Raw genomic sequence first — 25,094 nt, forward strand, 5'->3', positions numbered from 1 at the left:
CTTAAGGAGTCTGGCTGTCAGGTAGTAGGCCTAGAAGCCCCCGAAAAGACATGCAAGGTAGGAGGGTATGCGTGTGCACACATCTATGCATACTCCTGTGTGTGTGATTGTCCTATTGAAATCCGGAAGCTTATTGAGACTATGATTTTTGGTACTAGGGATCAAACCAGAAGCTTTCTGGGACTTATACTCCCAGCCCTTTTTTTAAATTTTGAAACAGAACAGGGTCTCACTAAGTTGATGAGGCAGGCCTCCAAACTGCAATCCTCCTGTCTCAGCCTCCCAAGTACTGGGATTATAAGTATGTGCTACCGCACCTGGTTTAAGATGAACCATTTAAAAGATGTACTTCTGAGGATAAAAACCATACTGCCATCCATAGATTTTAAGATATGTCTTGATTTCTTTCTTTTCTTTTTTTTTTTTGTGGGTCTGGGGATGAAACCCAGGGGGGCATTCCACCTCCGTGCTACACCCTTTACCCCATTTTTTATTCTTTATTTTGAAACAGGGTCTCACTAAGTTGTAGAGGGGCTCACTAAGTAGCTGAGGCTGTGCACGAACTGTGATCCTCAGGTCTCAGCCTCCCAAATGCTGGGATTACAAGCGTGCGCCACCACGCCTGACTCGATATGTCTTGATTTCAAAGGCATGAAAGTGGGACAAAATGTACATGTGTGCACAGATGAACAGGAGCGGGTTGGGATGTGTTGAATGTGAAGCACCCGTGGACCTCCGCGAGGCCCTGGAACTCAGGGTCTGGAGTTCAGGAAAGAGGTCTGTGGGCTCGCTGACTGGGAGCTGTGGGCACAGTGCAGCTGAAGCCAAGAGAGCGGACTGGGAGACTCTGGGCAAGGCCCTAGTTTTCTATCAGTGAAATTCTCATTGTACAGCGCAGCAAGGAAGCCATGATATGTGTGAAGAGCCGATGTTCTGGACACGCCGGCTCCTTCCCCTGCCCTCTTCCGTGGCACAGCCCTGGACCTCCCCTGGAGTGAGCTCTGGTGGTGGTGGTCCTGAGACACTGTCTACCTCCTCAAGCTGCACCTCTCTCTGAGACCCTCAGCTGGGGCTGGGGCTGGGGTGAGACGGTCCAGCCTGAAGGGCAGGTTTAGAGCTCACACTGGACTGCACCTAATGACCACCTTTACCTTCAGTCCTGTCATCCTGGAAAGGAAATATTGGCAGCCTATATAAGGGGAGCTGTAGGGTGGTCAACAATGACGGCTTATTGAGTGCCCACACAGACACTTGGGCAATGAAGTAGTCTGGGGACTTCGTACCCCTAGGTGGCCCCAGCACCTACCAGAGCACATCGAAGCCACTGTTGGCGACCACCTGGCTAGGCATGTGGAGGGTGTGCAGAGGATCGACCAGCCCCAGTGTGGGTTTGATGGCTCGTGAAGCAATGCCTAAAACATAAAGATTTTATTTTATTTTTTTGGTGGTACTGGAGGTGGAACCCAGAGGCTTTCTACCTCCGGGCTATAATCCCAGACCTATTTTATATTTTATTTGGAAACAGGGCCTCACTAAGTTGCTGAGAGCCTCACTAAGTAGCTGAGGCTGGCTTTGAACCTGTGTGATCCTCCTGTCTCAGCCTCCCAAGCGCGGGGGTTACAAGCATGCGCCACCACGCCTGGCAAAACATAAAGATTTTAAAGGAGGTGAAAGGCATGGGTACCATTTTTCAAAAATTAAATAACTTTAGGATAATATATTAGTCTAAAAGAAGTATGAGAAAATGTTCATTCTCATCTAGGGTGGCACCAAGAAGCAGTGGGGAGAGATTTGGAGTCAGAAACTTGCGGGTTTTTGTTTTGTTTTGTTTTGTTTTGTTTTGTTTTGTTTGGTGGTAGGCTGAAGCTGTTTCCTACTGGATTCCAGGGAACCAGGCAAATACATCTTGTCCCTACTCATCATTGGCCATGCTTACATCATAGAAATTAACAAACACTACAGATCAGGGCGGGTTTATCATGAATTACACTGGGTTTTTACTAGCACATCACTGGTCCTTGCTCCGCCACTTACTTTGTGTCTTTGGGCAAGTTGCTTAGCCTCTCTGAATTCTTTAAAATTAGACTGTCATAAAACTAACCCAGGGCCTTCATCCCGCACAGAGCTGGTCTAGAGATTACATGAGATAATATTATGTATAAGTCTTTAAAGAACTAAGGTTGAATTAAGTGTTGGCTAATATTGTCACTATCTACAACAATGTCAAAGAATAATGTAATTTAAAAGAAGTTACCACAGTTTGCAGTTGAATGTCAAATTGTTCTGCTACTAAAGCCTGGAAGTAGACATTGAGTCAGACTTAAAGAGAGGGACATTCTTATCACAATTGCCAAGAGTCAATGACAAATAGAGAAGAGAAGATAAAAATGACTAAGACAGAAAACAGGTCAGATGATCTGGGAATGGGCTGCAGGGACTGGCTGAGGTGAAGCATTATGGGGATGTTTAATATCTATGGGGACAGTGACATGTCCCAAAATTATATATATCTGTCAAAATTCATCAAACCAGACTCTTAAATGTGTGCATTTTATTATGTAAAAAATCACATCTCAGTAAAATCAACTTAAAATGTAAAAAAAGGTGTAGGAGAAAGAAAATATCTATTTATCATTGACATACAGTCATTAACATGAGCAGAAGAAGGGCCAATTAAGATTTATGGTATTTCAATATGCTTGTGTAGGTAATTCCAAAAGGTAAGTTAATTGTTATATGTACTTGGAAAAAGAACCAAAATATGTATAAGCATATATCTTTTCCTTAACTTCGCAACTTCTTCATTTTCAAATAATAGGGTTTTTTTAAAAAGGGTATGGGGTTGAGAGAAAAAATTTTAAAAACATTCTGGGCAAAGTTCTTACCAGTTTTTACTTTCAAGCGCTCATAGTCAAAAATGGCAACCCCGGTAGTTTCACTTCCAGTTCCTGAGGTAGTTGGGACTTGAACAAAATAAGATTAATTTTAATAAAGTATCTAATTAAAGGTCAGTGGAAGTATTCAATTCAGCTTTATAAATAAAAAAAATTAAAGAAGAAAGCTGTGCTGATCCTGCTACCTGCTTGACATCTGTATGTGTATAAATGTATGTAAGCCCCAAATATATGATGTCTGTTTGCCTTAGCAGGCATGTATGAGATGTGTATCTGTGCTAGCACACATATATATTTAGCATGCATACTGATGTCTGCATTAATTCATATGTATGTTTAACATGCATCATGTCTGTGTCTGCTGCATGAATGTGTGTGTTAAGTAAGCGTGGTGCCCGTTTTTGTATTAACATGTGTGTATTTAATATGCTTGTGTGACCTCTGGGTTAGCATTCATGTATGAAGTCTGTGTTACACTGACATGTAGGTATAGTGAGCACGTGTGCATGTTTAATATGTATGCTGCGTATAGCTGTACAAGCACGAGTGTTTAGCATTTGTCGTGTCTGTGTCTGCATTAACACACATGTGTGTTCGTCATATGTGTGTGCTATGTCTGTGTCCTTATTAACGGTGCCAGAGCTCGAGCAGATGCAGCTGGGTGCGTAAACATAGGCTGCTGGGCACCTCCGGGCAGAGCCCTCATATTTGCTGTCTCCCAAAGACAGCTTTATTCCCTCTTGGCAACAAGCTCAGGCCTGCTCTGCCTTCGCAGGGCTCTGTGGTTTTGTCATTCTGTCAAGTTTCTAAACTTCACTAATCATCCCTCTGTGTGATGCTGACACAGTTTCACCAGAGAGTTTCCCATTTGCCAGACCCCAATTACACTGCTCCCTGCTGATTTCTCATTCCTGTCAATGCGGTTCATCTGCCACCAGCTCCCTCGTGTCCCATCACAGGGACTGTTCACAAAAGGGGCAGAGGATGCAGAGAGCAGAGGACCAAACCTAAACAGGATATTCCTCAGTTGCCATTTAGTGCATTTTACCTACAAACCATTAAATAGTGATATGCTAAGGGCCATAAAAATGGGAGGGAAGAAAAGACTGGAAAATTCCAGGGTCCCCTGTGGAACACAGACTTTTTTTTGATATGGACTTGTGCGTCTGTGCCCTGGGAAGCCACAGAGCAGATGTCATCCAGAATGAGGTGGCCTTGCTGGCCACATGTCCCAGAGAAGAGACAAAGCCTGAGGTCAGCCGAGGAGCCATTATGTGGGAGAAAGGGTTGAGTCATTGAAAAATAACAGCAAATGTTCTCCTTCAGCTCCACAGTGACTGGCAAAATAGGACAAAACAGATGGGTTTAGAGGACAAGGCTGTCAACAGAGAGATCTAATCAAATGTCAGCGAGGATCTTCCCCTCCTCCACATATTGAGCCTGATGCCTAAATCTGCAAACTTCCTCCCACTGACCCAAATTGTCTCTCTCTGTGTAATAACGAAGATCAGAATTTTAAAATTGAATGAATCACCATCTGTTTTGGTCTCCAAAAGAAGCATTGATTTGAAATGAACTAATAAGAAAGTTTTAGGAACACAGACCCCGAAATTACTAGCTGGCATCTTTCCTAAGGCCTTTCTGCCAGCTGCAAAGTGAAACAAACAAGCAGAGTTTCTACCTGCGATCAGAGGCCTAAGAGGCACAGACACGGGCTTTCCCTTCCCAATGGGAGCGTTGACGTAATCCAGGAACTCGGAGTGAGGGCTGGATGCGTACAGATTAGCAGCTTTACAGGTGTCTATGGTGGAACCGCCACCCACGGCAACGTACGCATCAAAAGCTCCCTTTTTGGCAAACTCAATTGCATCCATGAAGCTTGGAGGAGGAAAAATAAAAGTCATTATGTTATAGTTTTCAGGAACACATTGTCATGCCATTAAATAAGGCCTCAGGCAAGTTTTCAATAACTGTGATATGTGCTGGCTTCTGCTTAAAGTAAATAAATAACAAGAATGCTGCAAAAGTACCTTGTATCTGTTGGTTCTACCCTCACATCATTGTAAACCTGAAAGTTGATACCGTTCTTCACTAGGGAATCCATAACTGCTTGTACAGGAGGGAGCTGGGAGAGAGTCTTGTCTGTCATTAAGCAAACATTTTTAGCCCCCATGTTCTGTAGGTCCTACAATAAAAAATACAAGTTAGGTCTGATTGCACTAGAACTGTTTCAGAAAAGTTAGCATTGTAAATCTTAAAAAATAAAGGACTCAGTAGGGCATGGTGATACACATCTGTAACCCCAGTACCTGGGAGGCTGAAACAGGATGATTGTAGCTTTGGTGTTAGTCTCAGTAACTTAGCAATATCCTGTTTCAAAATAAAAAATAAAATAGGACTGGGAGCCAGGTGTGGTGGCGCACACTTGTAATCCCAGCATTTGGGAGGCTGAGACTGGAGGATCGCGGTTCGTGGACAACCTCAGCTACTAAGTGAGGGCCTCCACAACTCAGTGAGAACCTGTTTCAAAATAAAGAATAAAGAATTGGGCAGGGGATGTAGCTCAGAGGTCAAATGCCTCGGGATTCAATCTCCAGACCCGCCCCCCCCCCCAAAAAAAAATAGGACTGGGGGTGTAGCTCATAGGTAGCGTGACCCTGGGCTCAATCCTCAGGAACACCCCCCCCCCATCCCAAGGACTCAATTATCCACCATCACTTGTTTTCACAAGATTTGTAACATTTATATAGAAGGATGGTTATGACTATAAAAGATTTTCTTGTAGACCTCACAAATACTTGCCATGCCTACTTCCTTTGTAACTCCTGCTCCATATCTAATATTTGAAATAGCCATCTGAAAGAAGAAAAAAGAAAAAAGAAAGATACAAGAAAAAAGATTTAGTTGTGGGGTAGATTAGAGAGTTGGCCACTCCATTTCTAAAAACCTGAAATATGCCTCATTGTCTAGAGAATTAAGTATGAATTGCTTAGTATAGACTTCATTTTTGGTACTGGGGAATTGAACCCGGGGGCATTCTACCTCCAAGGTATACTCTCACACCTTTTTTTTTTTAAGTTTTGTTTTGAAACAGGGTCTTACTAGATTGTTGAGAGTCTCGCTAAGTTGCTGAGGCTGGTCTTGAACCTGCAATCCTCTTGTTTCAGCTTCCCAAGTACTGGGAAATACTGGGATTACAGACATGCACCACTACACTTGGCTTAGTCTGGCCTTCTTTTAAGTGAAGCTTGATTCCAGCCACATTGTAATTATATATTTATTCTTTCCCTCCCAAATCATAAACTCTCAATTGTTCCTTCAGCTTAAAATGCTTCCTTTCTCCATCTCTACGCCTAAATTAATTCTCAAATGTCTTATTTCCTGATTAAATTTCCTGATTAAATGCTACCTCCTCTGTGTATTTTTTGTCCATCCATCCATCCATCCATCCGTCCGTCCGTCTGTCCGTCCATCCATCCATCTCCTCCCTCCCTTCCTCCCTCCCTTTTTCCCTCTGTCCATCTATCTTGCATGCATGCAGGCACTTGTATGTATCCAACTATCCTTCTAGTCAACCAACACTACCGAGTGTCTGCTATGTTCTAGACACTATGCTCTGGTGACACAACTATGAATAACAGAAATGTCATATTATAGCTGGGCATAGTGGAGCACACTTGTAATCCCAGTACTTGGGAGGCTGAAATAGGAGGATCCGGGTTTGCGGTCAGCCTCAGCTACTTAGTGAGGCCCTCCACAACTTAGTGAGACCCTGTTTCAAAATAAAGAATAAAAAATAGGGCTGGAGGTGTAGCTCGGAAGTAGAATACCCCTGGGTTCAATCCCCAGTACCAAAAATAAAAAAAAAAGAAATGTCATAAAGTTTACAGGTAAGAGAAGAGCCTTCATACTGATAGGTGATGGGCCATTTTTGGCCCAAAGACATGTTTATTGGATTAATGTTATGTTTAGATTTATTTAGATTATTTCTTTTTTATTGAATAGTCTAAGAGCTATTAATAATAAGAATTGGATTTTAGAAATCCAATACGATCACCTGGATTTCTATATTCTTGAGTAATCTGGCAACACTGGGCCTGTATTTCCACATGGCTGAAATCATGTGGGCTTTGTAGGGGCTATGCCCTTCAGATGGGGCCAGTGCTCTCAGTGAGCCCCAGTGACGTTTTAGAATATGACTCCTGGACTAGGAGGCAGTGGGGACTAAAATAATTACAAGTTATTATGTAATCACAGTGTGATAAAAACCCACCAAATTAGTCATTCCTTTACTCTTGCTTCAACAAATTAATTTTGGGATGGTTATGACAATAAAACAAAAGATTTAACATGCAGTATATATCATTTAAAAACTGTATAGATTGAGAGTTTATTCTAATGGCTGTATAGAAGACAGTATTTCAGACTTTATTCATGCTCTCAGAGGATTTATATTCCATTATCCTGACAAGATACTTTTTTTTATTAGAACCTGATAAAGTAGAGATTATGGAACATTAATTAATGAGAGATTTTGAACAAAATACTAACATATTAGCAAAATACTGTTGTACTTTTCAGGTCATTCATAAAGAAAAAAAATGGATCAATAAAACTTACCTCAAAGGCATAATCTGTTGTTTTCCCAGAAGGTGAAAGTCCAGGAGCTGGAAATGTAGAAATTAGCATCAGAATAGACCTCAAAAGTAAAGCACAAATATTGTTTTTTCTTAATAGTATAACCCAGCAGTGAACATTAGCATCTTCCTTGAAGCTGCTGCTAAAGGATATTTTTTTCAGACTTAATGATTGTACATCAAATTAAAATAAGTATCTTTTTTTATGTGGTGCTGGTGATTGAACCCATGGGCATTCTATCTCCAAGCTACCTCCTCAGCCCTACTTTTTCCTTTATTGTAAAACAGGGTCTTATTAAGTTGTAGAGGGCCTCACAAGTTGCTGAGGCTGGCTGCGAATCTGCGATCCTCTTGTCTCAGCCTCCGGCTCAATATCTACATTTTAAGATAGAATATAATGCTAACTTAATGCTGATTTTATGAAAATAAAGTCATTTAAAATTTCTCCCATTGAAATTGAAAACTATTTTTCTTTCTCTCTCTGTGTGTGTGTGTGTGTGTGTGTGTGTGTGTGTGTTACTGGGGATGGAACCCAGAGGCTTTCTACCTCCAGGCTACACTCCCAGACCTATTTTATATTTTATTTGGAAATGGGGTCTCACTAAGTTGCTGAGAGCCTCACTAAGTAGCTGAGGCTGGCTTTGAACCTGCACAATCCTCAAATCTCAGCCTCCCAAGTACTGGGATTACCACCGTGCACCACCACGCCTGGCTCTGAAAACTATTTTTGAAAACATAATATGTAAAAAGAATTCTCTGGAGTCAAGAGTTGGGTAATTGCTTGAGAACAACTGTTAGTAAATTAATTAGAGTCCTACTTATATTTTTTACAGAAAGTATTATCATTTATTTGAATTAAGGTATTTTTCCCACAGAGGTAACTTATCATGTTAAGATATTTACATTTCTAATAAGCACATAAATATAAAAATATAATTTTCTTGGTAAAATTTAACAAAAATTATAAATGGATCTTCTTTTGCAAAATATCATGTTTTTATTAAAGCAAAAACAATTTTTCTGTCATACTGGAACAATACAGGGCCCCATCAATGAGTTTTATCTTTGTTTTTATCTAATTGTTTATAGTAGTTTTGGTCAGTCATAAGATAAATAAAAGTTTACAGAATTGTTTTCAATATTTTTATTAAGGAAAATGAGATTAGAACTAGACAACAATCTAACATTGACTCTCTCAAGGCAAAGGAACTATTATTAAAATTGGAATTTCTTTGATTTCTCAAGGCTTTAAATATTATTATTATTAATTATTATTATTATTATTATTATTATTATTATTCCTGTTACTGAAGTTTAGGTAAAATCATATATTGATCCCTAGATAACTGTGAGATTATTTTTCTCTAAATTGATGATCATTTTATTCCCCAATAGCAAATTGCTGATTCTTTTTTTTTTTTCTTTTTTCTTTTTGTCCTGGAGATTGAGCCCAGGGGTGTTCTACTTCCAAACTCCAGCCTTTTTTTAAAAATAGGGTCTCCCTAAGTTGCTGAGCTGGACTTGAACCTTTGATTTTTCTATCTCAGCTTCCCAAGTAGCAAATTACTGATTCTATGTTGAAACCCACCAAAGAGTGGAGTAAATCAACTGTGCTCCTGAGGGCCCAGAGCCCAAGCACACCAAAGGCTCTGTGTCTGATGCCCCTCAGTCCCCAGTCCCCTGTGGCTGCCTTGAAAGGTGAGCCAGCCTCTCCATCCTAGTCCTACTCCCAGCAGGCATCTCCAAGGGCCCCCTCCTGTCCTTCCGCAGGGCCAGGCCCTCCCCTACCTCCAGCCCTTGCCTCAGTGTTTACATTTGACCTTTTCTTCCAAGAGGCAAAATCAGTTTTTGAATCAGTAATTCATGTGACATTCTGAGGACACCCTAAAGCTATAGTGAGCTTCCTGCTGCTCTGTGGACAATGGAGTTTGGTGAGGATAAAGACATTGGTGGGAACTGAGAACGTCTGTCATTATGTCTAATTATTATGACATAGAATGCTGTTTTGAAATGAACACAAGTAAGTTTTTTTCCCTCCTAGAAACCACTTTATTCTTTAGCCCTTTTCTTTTAGAGATGTCAGACAACCTTTCAAAGACTTCATCTTCATTAATTCTATTTGATGAACCTAGATATTCTTTTTAAATTTTGCAGTGCTGAGGATTGAATCAAGGGCCTTACACATGCTAGGCAAGCAAGTCTATGACTGAGCTAACTCCCCAGCCCAAACCTAGATATTCTTAAAATCCTATTAGTGAGTGTGTGTGTGTGTGTGTGTGTGTGTGTGTGTGTGTGTTACTGGGGGTGGAACCCAGGGGCTTTTCTACCTCTGGGCTATACTCCCAGACCTATCTTATATTTTATTTGGAAAAGAGCCTCACTAAGTAGCTGAGGCTGGCATCGAACTTGTGTGATCCTCCTGGCTCAGCCTCCCAAGCGCGGGGATTACAAGCGTGCACCACCATGCCTGGCCTATTAGTGAATTTTTAACTTTTGCAAATATTCCACCTACTTAAAATAGATAAGCATTTTTAAAAAGCAGTAAACATATATTTGGGCTAAACATGTGATCAGTAGCTCAAAATCAGTTCATCTTGACGGTTGGAACTATATGTTATCAATTTCATAGTGAAAAGATAACTATTTTCATCAACTGCCCTCTCACCCCAGCCTTGCTTTTCTTGCTTTACACATTACCCAAATGTATTAGAAATGTCCGTTGAAGAAACCAAAGTTGTGGCCAGAGTAAAAACACAAAGCAAATTACCTTGGGAGTAAGTATGAGAATGAGTTGGGCACTGGCATCTGGGGAAAAGAGAAACAGAAAAGTGTAGAGTGAAACTTCATTGCCAGAAACCAAGAAGCCTTAAAGTATCTCTCATGTGGCATTATGGTCCCGAAAGACTATGAAACTGGTAGCTATTGGCAGGCACTGTAGGATGGGGGTGGGGGGGAACCAAACAGAAAGCACGAGAGACAAAAACTTAACCCCGAGTCTTTATTCAGTGCAGTAGGACATTTTTTCCCCATGAATTTGGTTATTCCTGCAGCAGCTATTAAATGCCAGTGGGCAGCCAGGTATGGTGGTGCAAGGTTGTAATCTCAGTACTTGGGAGGCTTAAACTGGAGGATTGCAGGTTCATGGCCAGCCTCAGCAATTTAACAATGCCCTCCACAACTTAGAGAAACACTGCTCACTAAGTAGGGCTGGGAGTATAGCACAGAAATAGAAAGCCCTGGGTTAAATTCCCCAGTACCGCAAACAAAACAAAACAAAACAAAACAACACTGCAGGCAGCCTGTATCCTTCCTGGGGACACAGAAGATTTAAGTTGGGGGTGTTTGGTTTCTCTGAGGCCCCAGCTCTTCCAAGTTCAGAGCTCTGACCAAATTGACCTAAGTTTCTCTGTACCTGCACTCTTCTTGCTTATCCTTAACTCTGGGAACTTTCTGTGTGCTTTGCCTGCATCTTCAAGGTATTTCCTTATTTCTTCAAACAGCTCTGGAACTTGTGCCTTCAAGGAGCCCTCCCTAGGCCCGTGGGCCTCTTATGGGCATCACCTGGTAAGCCCACCCTATCTGCCCAATTGCAGCCTCAGGTTACCTGCCCTGGTCCTCTTCTCGGGAGGTTCTGGGTCGCTCACACTAGTGTGCTCTCCCCACCCCCTGAAGCCCATAACCTCTTCTCACACCTCATTTGGCTCCTCAGTAGATTTTCCATGTCCTCATTTCCTTTCCAAGAAAGAAACGTTATCTTCCTTTCTTGACCTGGTCTATTTCTTGGACAGTCCTCCTCTGGATGCTGCTACTGCTTTTCCTCTTTCTCTTCCTCTTCCCTCCTTTTATCTCTCTCTTGCTCTCTCCCTCCCTTTCTTCCTCTCTCCGTCCGAGCTACATCTCTAGCCCTATTTTATTTTGTTATTTTTTTTTTAAATTGGGGATGGAACTTGGTGCATTCTATCTCCAAGCTTCATCCCCAACACCTTTTTAACATTATTATTATTTTGAAACAGGGTCTGCCTAGGTTGCTGAGAGTTTCCCTAAGATGCTAAGGCTAGTGGTGAACTGCAATCCTCCTGTCTCAGCCTCTCAAGTACTGGGATCAGAGGCGTGCACATCTGTCCAGCTGTCCATTTTATTGAAACTGTGTCTCACTAAATTGTTGAGTTTGGTCTTGAACATGATCGTCCTGTCTCAGTTTCCCAAGTAACTAAGATTACAGGTCCTCTGGCTTCTTTCTCCCGGTTCAGTTTTGTTTCTTGTGCCCTGTACCACAGTGTTATAGTGCCGTCTCAGGAGACACTTGAACGCATGGCATCCTCTCTCCATCCCGCCCAAATTCAAATTTGGAACTAGCACATGGGAGGAGGAAGAAAAACGGTGGATTTGAATGGCCCTCAAGATCTCACTTCCTGAGCACTGTGATGTCAAAACGAACTTCGTAGTTGAGAGGCACGCATACCTAAGTCCAGGCTGCCACCTAGTGGTGCCGGCTGCCGGCTGTGGGGGCTCCAGGAGAGGACCGGAAAGCAGGCCAGCCTGAGGCAGGCTCCCCTGCAGGTGGCCTTTACTTTCCAGGACTTTCTGGGGGCTAAGCCCTCCAAGCAGAACCAAGAAGCCAAGGAAGGACAGAAAAATGTTCACACTCAAAGCTTTCCAACACGAATGCTCCCGGGAGCACACGCGTCTTCTCGCAGTCCCTTCTCTATTTTCTTAGGTTGAGATGACCTCATCTACTCGTTCCCCCTGGAGGTTCCTGTCCAGCCTTCTTGCCCTCTGGGGGCCTCCATCTGCACTGCGCTTCTCCCTGTTCCTGTCACTGGATCCTTCTCACAAACACAGAGAGTTTCCTGCTGGACGTTTGCAGCTGGCTCACCCTCTGCTCCTGCCTGGCTGGCTCCCTTTCTTGCCTTCAGGACATTCCTTGGCTCTGAAATCAGGCTGCTGCGGGTGTCAGTCCCAGCTCTCAGGCTGGATCCTCACTTCTCAGACCTCCCACACCAGGGTGGGTGAGGCTTTTTTCTTGGCTTCTGGGACTCCCTTCTCCCCCATTTCCTCTCATTGTTGTTGTTCTTCTTTTTAAAAAGATTTTCCCTATTTTTATATACTTCTATTGGTGCATTGTAATTATATATCACAGTGAGGTTCAAAGTGACACAAACACATTTGCACACAGTACTCAGTCTTTGCACACAGCACTCGGTCTGTTTCCCTCTGACCCCCCCCCCCCCCCCCCCCCGCCCAGGCGTGCTAGTGAGATTGGCAGTGATGCCTCCCAGGGTGGACACAGCATAACTTGAACGCTTTCCTTTATCAGTCCTCCTTTTGCCCTCCGCCTCTCCCTCCCCTAGTTCCCTTCCTCTTTTCTGGTCTCTTTGTTTATTTGAAGTCCCTCTGATTTCCCATTTTCGAGCTAGCTTTTACATGTGAGAGAAAACACATGACCCCTGACTTTCTGAGACTGGCTGACCTCATGCGGCTTGACGTCTCTAACGCTCCGTTTTCCTGCAGGTGGCATCTCATTGTTCTTTCTCCACTCTACCTATTCCTTTCCTGTTGGGTTGTCCTGGGCGGCCTTCAGCCATTCTGACCTTTGCTTCTCCCTCACCCTGGAGCCTACATCAAGGCCCCAAATATTTCTCCGCCTGAATCCACCTACCTCTTTCTGGGTCTTTGCCACTCTCTAGTTTTGCTGCTGTCTCTGTCTACATTTCTACAAACTCTCTGGCTGCTTCTGTACCCGGGCTGCCTCTCTTTCTCAGTGTGGTCGGTAGGGCCATAGTTCCAAAGATATCACTCTGGGTTTTTTTTTTTTTTTTTTTTTTTTTGTGTGTGTGTGTGTGTGTGTGTGTGTGTGTGTTACTAAGGGTGGAACCCAGGGGCTTTTCTACCTCTGGGCTATACTCCCAGATCTATTTTATACTTTATTTGGAAACAGGGTCTCACTAAGTTGCTGAGAGCCTCACTCAGTAGCTGAGGCTGGATTAAACCTGTGTGATCCTGTCTCAGCCTCCCAAGCACTGGCATTACAAGCCTGTGCCACTATGCCCGGCTCACTCTCTGTTTTAAAGTGACTTCCATGGCAGAAAAAGTTCAGACCTGGCCCCCTCAACCTTTCAGTTTGGCCTCTCATCTTGCTCTACTTTTGGGTTTTAGCTTCTAGAAAATTAGCCTTGTTCTTTTCTCGAAGGAACCACGAAATCTCTCTCCACCCCACCATCCTATTTCATCAGTTCCCCTGGGCAGTCTTTTTCCTAAGGCCTGGAAGGTCCTTTATGGCACAGTACTGCTCCTTCCCATTAAAACTGCTGTCAAATCTCACTCCGCACCTCTAGGCGATCCCTCTCCATCCCACACTGCCACCAGAATGTGCTGATATACCCTTCGCATGTCACACTCCCTCCTCACACAACCGTTCCAAACACACATTGTGTGCTGATGCTGGCTGTGTGAGATACGGTGATGCCGCATAAAGAGCTGCATGACACAGGCTTAGAAAAAAGAATTTAAGCACAGATAAACAACACCCCCACTTCTGCAGGATTTCTCAGACCCCTTTTATGTACTAATGATTATTTTCACTCTTGAAAAGGGCAACATAGTCTAAGGTGGTTTTCCACACTTACTTGGCTATGAAAATTCTTTTTCTTTTACCAAGGGTATCTCAAGGTATTTAATGTTTTAGGATGAGAAATATTGCTTTATTTGCCTTCTGTTATCTATAGAACACAATTTATATTCCTTAGCATGGTCCTGAGAACAAGGACTGTGAAATCAAAACGTCAGAGTTTATGGCTTTGCCATTTGCTTGGCTATGTGACCCTGGACAGATTATTATTCCCCAAGCCTTTACTTCTTTATTCATAGTAGAGGATAATAATACAGTATGTCATAGAGTTGTCGTAAGGGATAGAGTTACTGCTATTAATGGTACCTGTTAAGTGTGTGGCTGGTACATTGCACTAGGTCAAGTGCCCAGTGCCAGCTACTTCCTTATTCACAGTCTTTCCCCGTCTTCTCCATCCTTACCTCCTAAGCGCCTAGGGGCAAACTTTTTTTGTGTGTGTGGTACTGGGGATGGAACCCAGGGGCATTCTGTCTGAGCTGCATCCCCAGCTTTATTTTTATTTTGAAATAGGGTCTCATTAAGTTGTGGAGAGCCTTGCTAAGTTGTTGAGGCTAGCAGGAACCTGCAATCCTCCTGTCTCAGCCCAGCAGGAACCTGCAATCCTCCTGTCTCAGCCTTCCAAGTACTGGGATTATAGACATGTGCCACCATGTCCCACTCATTACTTTTGATCCTGGAACTGCATCTCCTGGTCTCTGGTATCGCTGTTCCCTCTGCCGAAATCTCCTCTCTAATCCCCCTTTCTCCCCTATTTCCTTCCACCTGTCAGACCAAACTTTCCCACGTGGACTTGTACATTCAACAGGTATTTACCTGGCACTTCTGGAGGGGAGAGTATCATAACACTTAATTCCTAGACTCCCTGTTCATGTCAGAGTGCAGCATTTCTGGTCTCTTCCCTTCTACACCCATCTGCTGTGATCTACAACAGGCCAGTTATTGGTCTGTCCCCTCACTATAGATGCTCCATTGGTCTTTAAACTTCTCCAGAGCCTTTCATTGCTGCATCCCCAGAACCTAGAGTAGTTTCTGGCAAATGATAGACACCCAACAAATATATGTTGACTGGATCGTTGACTTGGCCACGGTGCCAAGCTCTGCACTGCCTGCCACAGTGTGGGTCTAGGCCAGCTTTTCTGGGCCTGACAACCTGCTTCCCTAGTCTTTGAAATCTAAAGAGATTACAAGGTGCATCCCTGCCCCACCCTGACCGCCCGCCCGCACTCACGCTGCACGCTGCAGTTGCCTTAGCAAGTGGGCAACTCGGGCTCGGGCTGCAGCAGCCATGCCTCCGCAGATCCTCCGCAGCCTCTGGCCCGGTTCCGCCCCCGCGGCCCGCCAATCCCGCGCGCCCTGCTCCAGCCCCCGCCCTCTGGGCTGCAAAGGCCTCCTGCTCTGCAGGTCACTTGGCCAAGCTTTAGCGGGCAGTGGCCTGTGTGTCTCCCAACCAGGAGTCAGAACTAGGACCACAGTTGCACCAACCTCGTTTCACACACTGGGGACTTGGGGAAAAGGAGAGACACAGGACATTCTTGTTCACTGATTTTTTTTTTTTTTTAAAAAGCTACTTTTCCGTTTGAAAGTATTTTCAGAATAAAGCCCACGTTTTTAAATTATAGGATCAGTCCTGTACCACACCCTTAATTTGATAGTCTTAAAAACAAACAAAATCCCTAAATAAAGCAAGCAACAACAAAACCCCAGAAATGTTGTTAGTGCTTTGCTTTCGATTAAGTTGTTCAAGATGCCATTAGAGGCTTTCATGGGTAGTACAGCTTGCTTTGGTTACAAGTCCTGGAGGGCTTGGCAGTGTGACTCTCAAGCCTCAGCCTCCAGAGTGGCTAGAATTAATGGGGCGCCACGACTGGAAAATTATTACTTTTGGGTAGCCCAATTGATCATTTATAGCAATCAACATGTTCAATGTTTAAAAGTATTCAGTAATTCTTACAAAAAGGCATTAGCTGTGCTTTTAATATTACCAAAAGAGGTTTGAGTTTTTCTAATAAAAGTGGCTTCAATGAAACCAGCATGATTTAATGATTTGTGCTTTTTACTAAGTAAACAAAACTAATTTGTATCCGGTATCCAGGTCACTGGTTTCCCAAACAACTACCAATAGTTAAAAAAAAGTTAAGATGGGGAGGGTGGTGGCACTCTTATAATCCCAGTATTTGGGAGGCTGAGACAGGAGGATTCAAGGCCAGGCTCAGCAACTTAGACTGTTCCTAATTAGAGTGTACCTCAAGAGGCAGAATGCCCCTGGGTTCCATCCCCAGTACAAAAAAAAGGGCAACACTAGAAACAGATACTTTTATTAAATAACCTTTATAATAGTTACTTAGGAAACAGTTACATTACTCAGGAAAATGTAATCTTTCCCAGTCTTGATAAGCATATATGCTTGTTATAAAATTAAGATGAAATGGCTAAATCAATCTACTGTTATATCTGAAATATGACCAACTCTCCCTCACCCATATCCAAAGGTAAAATGACCAAATCATTTCCCTAATTCGTATATTCTCAAATACATCCTTAACCTCCAGCCAAAGTAGCTAAAGTCCGGGTTGTGGGAAAAACACTCATTTGTATAGTTCCAACATACAGCTCTCGAGGGGAGAGCAATTAACTGTCCCTTCGACCTCGATGAAGGCAGTGGTCACCTCCTGCACCTCCATACAGTACTTCAAACTCAAATTTTCGTTACATAGTTCTTGCTCTATAGATCAGCTGCAAGGGGTAAAGCACTACTTCCTCCTCTTTCCTCCTTGGTGCTGACCCCCTTTCCTCTTGCCACCCAAGCCAGGTGGCCCGGAATGCATCTTGCCCCCCAAACCCCCTTTCCTCTTCCCTTTCTGGCCGGGTGGGCCGCCTTTCTTCTTGCCGCCAGGACCCTGCCGGTTCCCCCTTCTCTTGCCCTTCTGGTTCATTTTCCTCCTCTTGGCGGCCTCTTCTTGGTCCTCCTCCCTCATCTGCTTATTGGTGGCCCTCGTCACATCCAGCTGTGGCTTCTTGCTGTTCATGACTCGAAGTAGCTCCAACTGGTTCTTTTTCTCGGCTGCAAAGTCCCCGAAAAGGGGCTGAAACTTCCTCTTTTTGCCAGAGCCCCGGGGAGCCTTCTCCTTGGGGAGGCGCTCCTGGAAGCGCCCCACGGAGGCGGTGGAGACCTTGGCCACCTGCATGGCGCGGCCCAGCTCCTCCTTACTCTGGTGTCCGGTGGGGTGTAAGCCGGCCGCGCTGGGCACCTGCATTTTGTGTGCGCGGGCCAGATTGCGCAGCCGGTTCAGCTCGTTCTTGGCCACGCGTTCCTTCTTGTCCTGGATGCGCTTGGCGAACTGGTCTTCCATGGGGTCGGCGCCCCCGGGCACCTCGATCAGCCATTCCTTGGTGTTGTCCCGGGCGCGCTGGTAGCCCCAGCGCCGCCGCCACTGGCCGCTCACCTCGTCCCACACCAGATTGGTCTTCTTCTTGGGGCGGATGCCCTTGAGGCGCGCGAACTGCTGCCAGCGTGTGAGCGGCCGCGGCCGGGGCACCGGCTTCTCGCGCGGCAGGCGCGTGGTGGGCTCGGGCAGCCGCGCCACCAGCGCCTCGTCCACGCGCTCCGTGGGCAGCTGCCACAGCTGGTTGATGAGCAGCTGCGTGTTGTCCCGGGCCAGCGCCCGCAGCTCGGCCTCCGGCGCCGGTCCCGCCTGCCGCAGCGAGGTCGGCGGGTTCCGGTCCACCGCCAGCAGGTTGCCCAGGTCAAACTCCAGCTCCAGCTCCTTGTGCACCGTGATGCGCTGCAGCTTCTCCGCCTCGTCCTGCTCCGCCTTTGCCAGCAGCTCCTCCACGCTCGGGCCGTCCATGGCTCCGGCTGAGTTCCCTCGCTTTGAGGCCGCGGTTGAAGTTGGTTCCCGGGAGCGGCCCCCAAACCCAGCAAAGAAACCACGTGCAAACGCCGGGCGTTCAGTCCGGAAGAGAAAGGTTCGCTTCCGGGGCACCGGGAGCTGCTCGCGATCCGGGCAGCCGAAGGAAAGGCCAGCAGAGGGCGCTATTGGAGAGCCGATGGGATTGGAGGCGGCCCTTTGCGCGCGCCCGGATGTGGGCGGAACTCTGCGCGCCCAGACTACAAGTTCCGGAGACTGGCTGGGACTGCGACTCCCAGGGTGCAACGGGGCGGGGCGGGGCGTCGGCCGCTGAGCGTTCTGGGGCTTCCTGATGGCGGGGTGCAGGAGCTTCCGCGTGGCTCCCCAGTGAGGGTGTTTACATAATCAGCCCTTCTTGGGGCGCGACAAGTCTTTTCGCCAGTCTTAACCCGCTTTCGAAGTCCAAGGTGTGAGTGGAGAGACATATCCCCTTTTGTGACTTTCCACCTCCGGCTCCACGCCCAGCCCCCCCCCCCCTTTTTTTTTTTAAATTTGAAACAGCCTCACTAGGTTAATGTGTCTCACCTGTTGCGGAGCCTGTCTTGAACCTGCATTCCTCCTGTCTCAGCTTCCCCAGTGCTGGGATTACGGGCCTGTGCCACCACGCTTGGTTTATCGCCACTTTTTAAGAAAATAATGCCGGGCGTGGTGGCGCACGCTTGTCATCCCCGCGCTTGGGAGGCAGAGACAGGAGGATCGCGCAGGTTCGAAGCCAGCCGCGCGCGCTGGCTTAGGAGACCCTGTTTCCAAAAAAAAAAAAAAAAAAAAAAGTATAAAAAATAGGTCTGGGAGTGTAGCCCGGAGGTAGAAGGGCTTCCAGGAACCCCAGTACCACCAAAAAAAAAAAAAAAAAAACTCAGTTTCCCCCAGGTGCTTCTGCCGCCCCCTTATTTTTATTGGACGTCCACCAGTTGCCTTCTAGGCCACCACTGCACCCCTGGATCATTCTAGGGACACCCCTCCCCCCCTACCCCTAACTAGGAATCCATGGAAGGCTCGGTTTGATTTACTTGTGAGTTCGCAGGGCTGCCAGCCACAGAGGCCCAGGCTCTGCAGTCACTCCTGGTTTCAGTCCTGGCTGAGCCACAGTTTGACCTTTGCTTTTTAACTTGTTTAGGCCTTTAAACCCTGTAAGGGCCGGGCGTGGTGGCACACGCTTGTAATCCCAGTGCTTGGGAGGCTGAGACAGGAGGATAGTACAGGTTCGAAGCCATCCTCAGCTACTGAGTGAGGCTCTCAGCAACTCAGTGAGACCCTGTTTAAACCCTGTAAGCCAGAGATACTGATAGTGTTTACCTTCTAGGTAAGCTTAAACTAGGGCTTGAAACATGAATGCTCAATGGGAGTTGGCTAAATACTAATAATTACTTAATTATCCATAATGATTGGGGGACTATGGCATTATTATATAGTGGTTAAAACGAGGTTTCTTCAGTCATTCTGCCCCTGTTTACTATTTACTGTTTCTACTTGGACAGGTTATTTAGCCTGAGCCCTATTATTGAATCAATATAAAACATTAACTCTTGGCAAATAGTAAGAACTCAGTATGTGTTAGCTGTTACTGTTACTAACTTTGCTATTTCTCCTTATGAGAAAGGAAGGCTTAGGAGTTGAGTTGTCTTATGTAAAGTTAAACTAGGAGATGTGGGAGCAGGATCTTCACTCGGCTTTAAGACTACATTGACTCTGCAATGTCAGCCAAGTGCTTGATTCTCAAAAAGTGTGGTCCACTGACAGGCAGAATAACATCACCTGGGAGCTGGATAGAAATGCAGAATCTCAGGCCTCTTCTCAGATGTAATTTATCAGAATATTATATATAATATTACCAGAACCTTCATTTTAATACGATCTCTAGGTGATTAGTATGTACATTCAAGTTTGGGAGGCACTGCTACTTGTGTGGTTTGCAAGGTTTATCTTCCTTTGGATAGGAACTAGAATTATTGAAGAGGGGATTATACTGCCTAATTAACCAATAGAAATGAATACAGTAGTAGGAAATAGATGCAGCTGAGTTTCAGTATTGCAGTAGATTCTCCTTTCTTCTTATCCAAAGGAATTTTAGATTTGCTGTTGTTGATACTCGGATCAAGTCTTTAACAAGTTATGGGGTCCAGGAAATTGCTTTGGACCTCGAAACTTTGAGGGTTTGTCTATGAGGGAGCTAAGGACATTGATTCAGCTGCTTTGGGGGCTCCCTTTGCTTTGGTTGGTTCATTCACTCAGCAAACATTTATTTGAATGGCTGTCATGTGCTAGACCCAATATACAAAGATAATTAGGACCTTGTGGAATCCTGGGGAAGAAAGGTAAAGAGGAATTTACTACATAGCATGATTAAACTTTTAATAGAAAATACAACTGTAGGATTTAGCATCTATGTTGGTCTACTGAATTAGGAAAAAAAGAGCAGGGGTTGGTCCTTTCCCACTGGATGAAATGCTGTTTGGTCTGGATCATACAGGTCAGCTTAAAAAAAAAAACAAAATTTATTTTTTATTAGAAAGCATGGTGGCACATGCTTGTAATCCCAGTACTTAGGAGGCTGAAACAAGAGGATCACAGGTTCACAGCTAGCCTCAGCTACTTAGTGAGGCCCTCTGCACCTTAGTGAGACCCTGTTTCAAAATAAATAATGACAAGTAGGGCTGGGGAAGTGGCTTGGAGGTAGAATGCCCCTGTGTTTCATCCCCAGTACTAAAATAAAATAAAAATTAGTATTCATTTTTAGTGGTACGGGAAGTTGAACTCAGGGACATTCTAACCGAGAGCTATACCCCAGCCCTATTTTATCTTTTATTTTGAAACAGGGTCTCACTAAGTTATGGAGGGCCTCTCTTAGGTTGTCGAGACTGGCTGTGAACCTGCAATCTTTCTTGTCTCAGTCTCCCAAGTATTGGGATTACAAGTGTATACCACCATTGATTTTATTTTTGAAACAGAGTCTTGTTAAGTTGCCAAGGTTGGTCTTGAGCCTGTAATCCTCCTGTTTTAGCCTTCCAAATACTAAGATTACAGCTGTGCACCACCATGCCTAACTCTAGGTCAGCTCTTAGATGAACTATAATTGTTTTGTGTTTAATGGTTTTTTATAATCTAAATGGATTTTAAGTTTCTTGAAGACTGGAGAGCAATTTTTACCTACCCATAGTGCTGAATACATAATAGCATTTAAACATGCTACTTGAAAAATAAGCATCATAGGCTTTTCTAAATTAAAAAGATATTAATGTTAGCTGTGTTATGTTCAAGGTGAGCCAAAACAGTAAAATTGGGACTTGGGGCACTAAAAATTCTGTGTGTGTGTGTGTGTGTGTGTGTGTGTGTGTGTGTGTGTATGTGTTACTAGTGATTGAATCCAGGGGCATTTTACCTCTGAGCTACACCCCCAGTCATTCATGTATACATATATATGGTCTTGCTAGTTTGCTGAGAGAGTATAGCTATGTGTTTCTGTTTGTTTGTTTGTTTTATTTTTTGCGGGGCTGGGATGGACCCCAGGGACATTCTACCTCCAAGCTATTACTGCTGCCCTAACTTTTATTCTTTATTTTGAAACAGTGTCTCATTAAGTTGCGGAGGGCCTAAGTGGCTGAGGCTGTCTGCAAACCACAATCCTTGGTCTCAGCCTCTCAAATGCTGGAATTACAAGTGTGTGCCACCACGCCCGGCTCTAGCTATGTTTTGTTTTATGTTACAGGTATGGGGTATGTGCCACCAAACTTAGATCTAGAAAAATATCTTATTGAGGCAAGTGGGGAAGTGGTGTTTTCTAGTATGCATTTATAATATCCTTAAAAAGAAAGCCTTCCAGAAATGTCAAGTATATGTGAATATATTTTCATTGTTTGGCAAATGGTGATACATGTTGTCTTTTCCCTTCATTTGTTTTATTCCATTCTTCTCTTAGTTTTATAAGTTTGGCGAGATCTGGAGTTGGTTATTAGACCTGCGTTTCTCTCTGTGCCTGCTGTCTGTGCCATTTCATCTATTCACATGGTGTCAGCTGCCATTTTTGTGCATTTTTGGTTCTTAGAGGCACATCTCAGAACTTTTTTCTTCTTCAGCGGTTTAAGCTGAAAACTCCCTACTATCTGCTGGGCCTTTTCAATGTACTTGAGATTCAATATGTCTCTAACTACATACCATAACGATCTCTCCTCAGATTTGCTGCTTCTGCTATCATCCATCCACTCACTCCTTGCCCCAGTGAAAGTTGATAGAAGGCCTTTAGTATTTCTTTATCGCAGTTGATGTTATCATCCTAGTCTACTAACATGGCCTTGAAATGGTGACATTATTCTTGATTTTTCCTATTTCTCAAACCAATCAGTCTAAAAGTTCTATTAAGTTTGTCTCTTATTGCATTCTCTCCATCCCAATTGCTGTGACTGAATTAGTTTTTTTTTTTTTGTCACTGTGACCAAATTCCAAAGTTTACTGATATAAACATTTTAAAGAAGGAATGATTCATTTGGACTCATGGTTTCAGTCTGTGGTGGGCGCGGTCACTTGCTTTGGGCCCGAGGTGAGTTAGAATATCATGGCAGAGGTGTGAGGGAGGGCTGCTGTTGTAGCTCAGTGGTAGAGTGGTAATACACTTGCCTGGTATTCAGGGGCCCTGGACCCAACACCCAGTATGGGGAAAGAAAAGGAAAAAGAAGAAAGAAGGATGAGGATGAGGGGGAGAAGGGTTAAAAAAGAAACATGGTAGAGAAGAGTGCTCACCTCATAGTAGCCAGGAAACAGACAGCAGGAGGTTGGGGACAAGATAAGGTCCCCAAGAGCACACCGCCAAGGACCCACTCCTTCCTAACTAGGTTCCACCTCCTACAGTTTCTACCATGTCCTAGCTATGGATTCCTCAATGGATTAATTCACTGATGAGATCAGAGCCCTCATGATTTAATATTTTCCAGAAAGCCTCACCTCTGAACATTTTGCTACATTGGGACCAAGTCTTCAACACATGAGTCTTTGGGAGATACTTCATATCCAAACCACAGCAGTGACCAGACCAACATTCTCCTAGACTGGATCTTTCCACATGTTTTTCCAGATCTTCTTTCCACTCTGTTTAGTGCCTTTGGCTTCCAGGCAGCACAGGAAGCAATGCCAGCACTTCAGAAGGTGTGAAGGTAAGGCTAGTGCACATGTGTCACCAGCCTCTAGGATTGCCATTGGTCATCAAAAGGCCTTGTGATCAGCAGGACACAGCTCCATCAGGTAACCATGTTTGGCTCCTCTGGGAACTTCTTTGGTTCCTTCAAGGTTAGGGTGATTATGGTTCTTGCCATTGTAACACCACCGATCATCTTTGTAAATATTCCCTTTGTTTGTCTCTCCTAAGTTATCCAGTTTGATTGCTACTATTTGCTGCCAGGTCCTTGACTGATATCCTGAGAGTATCTTAACAGTTTCCTGCTTCCATATTCTTTACAGGACACTCCTGAATATTTACCTTCTATGCATCTGGCCAAGTTAAACTCTCCTCTTTACCTAATAGGGTAATAGTTATTGTTGGTCTTCATTTGGCCCCTGGTAACTCTTAAGTCACATGCCATAACAGCCCTCCTTTTGCTTGTTTTTCAGATATTTCTGACCTCTTATTTGTCATCTTATCTGTCTCTTAAGATTTTAAGAACATTCCCTCAAAAAGTGAAAAATAAGATTTAGGTCAGAAACAGCAGCAATTATATTTTATAGCAACTATTGTAAAATTTCTTCTTAATGAAAGTGAACCTGTAGAGAGAACCCCCCTCCCACCCCCAAACAAGGACAAGCAAAGTCCTCAGAGTAATACCTTTCATCTTCCCTGAATACATAGCTGCTTTTGCCAGTAAAATTTTTTTTAATAAAATAAGTTTCTTCATTCTTTGACACACATTAACTTAGATTTACTTTATAAGTGTTTCTCAGTTGTCTCTTAACAACGGAAATTGTGAAGGGTGATTCAGCTATTATTTAATCCTGCAGTGAACAGTTTCCTTTTTTGAGTATTTTTATCTAGGGAATTCAGTGTGCTAGCAATTTGATAAAATAGCAGAAAAGGGCCCTTAAAACATTATTTTCACATGGTTCATTTTTAATGATTTATAATTTTATTTTAGAAGTACTTCTATGAAAAATTTAACTTTGAAAATTTCTTAATCATGGAAAATTTGTATTCGAGTGTCTCAGTTTGAAACTTATACTAAAAACCCATTATTTTATTTTAAAAAGGAATAAAGAAAACAGAGTGTTAAGATTTTATATAGTTAGGGTAGAAGCAAATAGGAAAACTACTAAACATTGAACATTTGCCTATGAAGAACTTTGGATTTTAGCATAGTAAATATAATGTTAGCCTTCTGGAACTGATTCAAGTTGTTTTGCTCTCTGTAATACAAAGACAGAGTGGTTTTTGTTTTATAAAAATTGGTAAATGGCCGGGTGTGGTGGCGCATGCTTGTAATCCCCGCGCTTGGGAGGCTGAGACAGGAGGATCACACGGGTTCGGAGCCAGCCTCAGCTACTTAGTGAGGCTCTCAGCAACTTAGTGAGACCCTGTTTCCAAATAAAATATAAAAAAGGTTTGGGAGTATAGCCCGGAGGTAGAAAGCCTCTGGGTTCCACCCCCAGTGTCACAAAAAAAAAAAAAAAAAAAAAATTGGTAAATGCAGGGGTTTTTTTTTGCATTTGTTACAATCTTACCACTAAGACAGGTAAACATCACTAGGAAATGGTTTTTATTAGTAAAGCATCACTGTTGCGTTCCAAGAAAATGAGGTTGCTGCTAGCCTTTAGATTTTACTTTTAGGAGACTGATACGTGGTGAAAGATTTCTGTAAAAAGGAAAGCTGAAATTCAATATTAGGAGTATTTTGATTCAAAGAATTTAATACCATTGAAAATTAAATTTATTCAACAAATTACATTTTAATTTGTGTAAGTAAAATTGCAATAAATAAGAAATACCTTTCCTTCTTTCTTTCTTTCTTTCTTTCTTTCTTTCTTTCTTTCTTTCTTTCTTTCTTTCTTT

General features: G+C 43.8%; 2 protein-coding genes across 2 annotated transcripts in view; both read right to left on the reverse strand.

Annotated features, from left to right (window-relative positions):
- Positions 1-15,446, reverse strand: part of ADHFE1 (alcohol dehydrogenase iron containing 1) — a gene marked incomplete at both ends in the record, with an annotated part of 40,262 nt that extends 24,816 nt beyond the window's left edge. The window contains 8 exons of the mRNA XM_080694930.1: positions 1,307-1,412; positions 2,886-2,963; positions 4,576-4,772; positions 4,925-5,079; positions 5,697-5,750; positions 7,515-7,561; positions 10,299-10,336; positions 15,388-15,446. Of these exons, the coding sequence (XP_080551056.1) occupies positions 1,307-1,412; positions 2,886-2,963; positions 4,576-4,772; positions 4,925-5,079; positions 5,697-5,750; positions 7,515-7,561; positions 10,299-10,336; positions 15,388-15,446 (734 nt within the window). The remainder of the gene's footprint in view (positions 1-1,306; positions 1,413-2,885; positions 2,964-4,575; positions 4,773-4,924; positions 5,080-5,696; positions 5,751-7,514; positions 7,562-10,298; positions 10,337-15,387) is intronic.
- A 1,463-nt stretch (positions 15,447-16,909) lies between these two features.
- On the reverse strand, positions 16,910-18,007 carry RRS1 (ribosome biogenesis regulator 1 homolog; the record flags this gene model as incomplete). The annotated part of the gene is made up of 1 exon (XM_080695149.1): positions 16,910-18,007. One exon carries the CDS (start codon positions 18,005-18,007, stop codon positions 16,910-16,912), a length of 1,098 nt encoding a protein of 365 aa, XP_080551275.1.
- Between the last annotated feature and the right edge of the window lie 7,087 nt (positions 18,008-25,094).

Source organism: Muscardinus avellanarius (genome assembly GCF_963383645.1).
Source record: "Muscardinus avellanarius genome assembly, chromosome: 4".
Taxonomy (NCBI): domain Eukaryota; kingdom Metazoa; phylum Chordata; class Mammalia; order Rodentia; family Gliridae; genus Muscardinus; species Muscardinus avellanarius.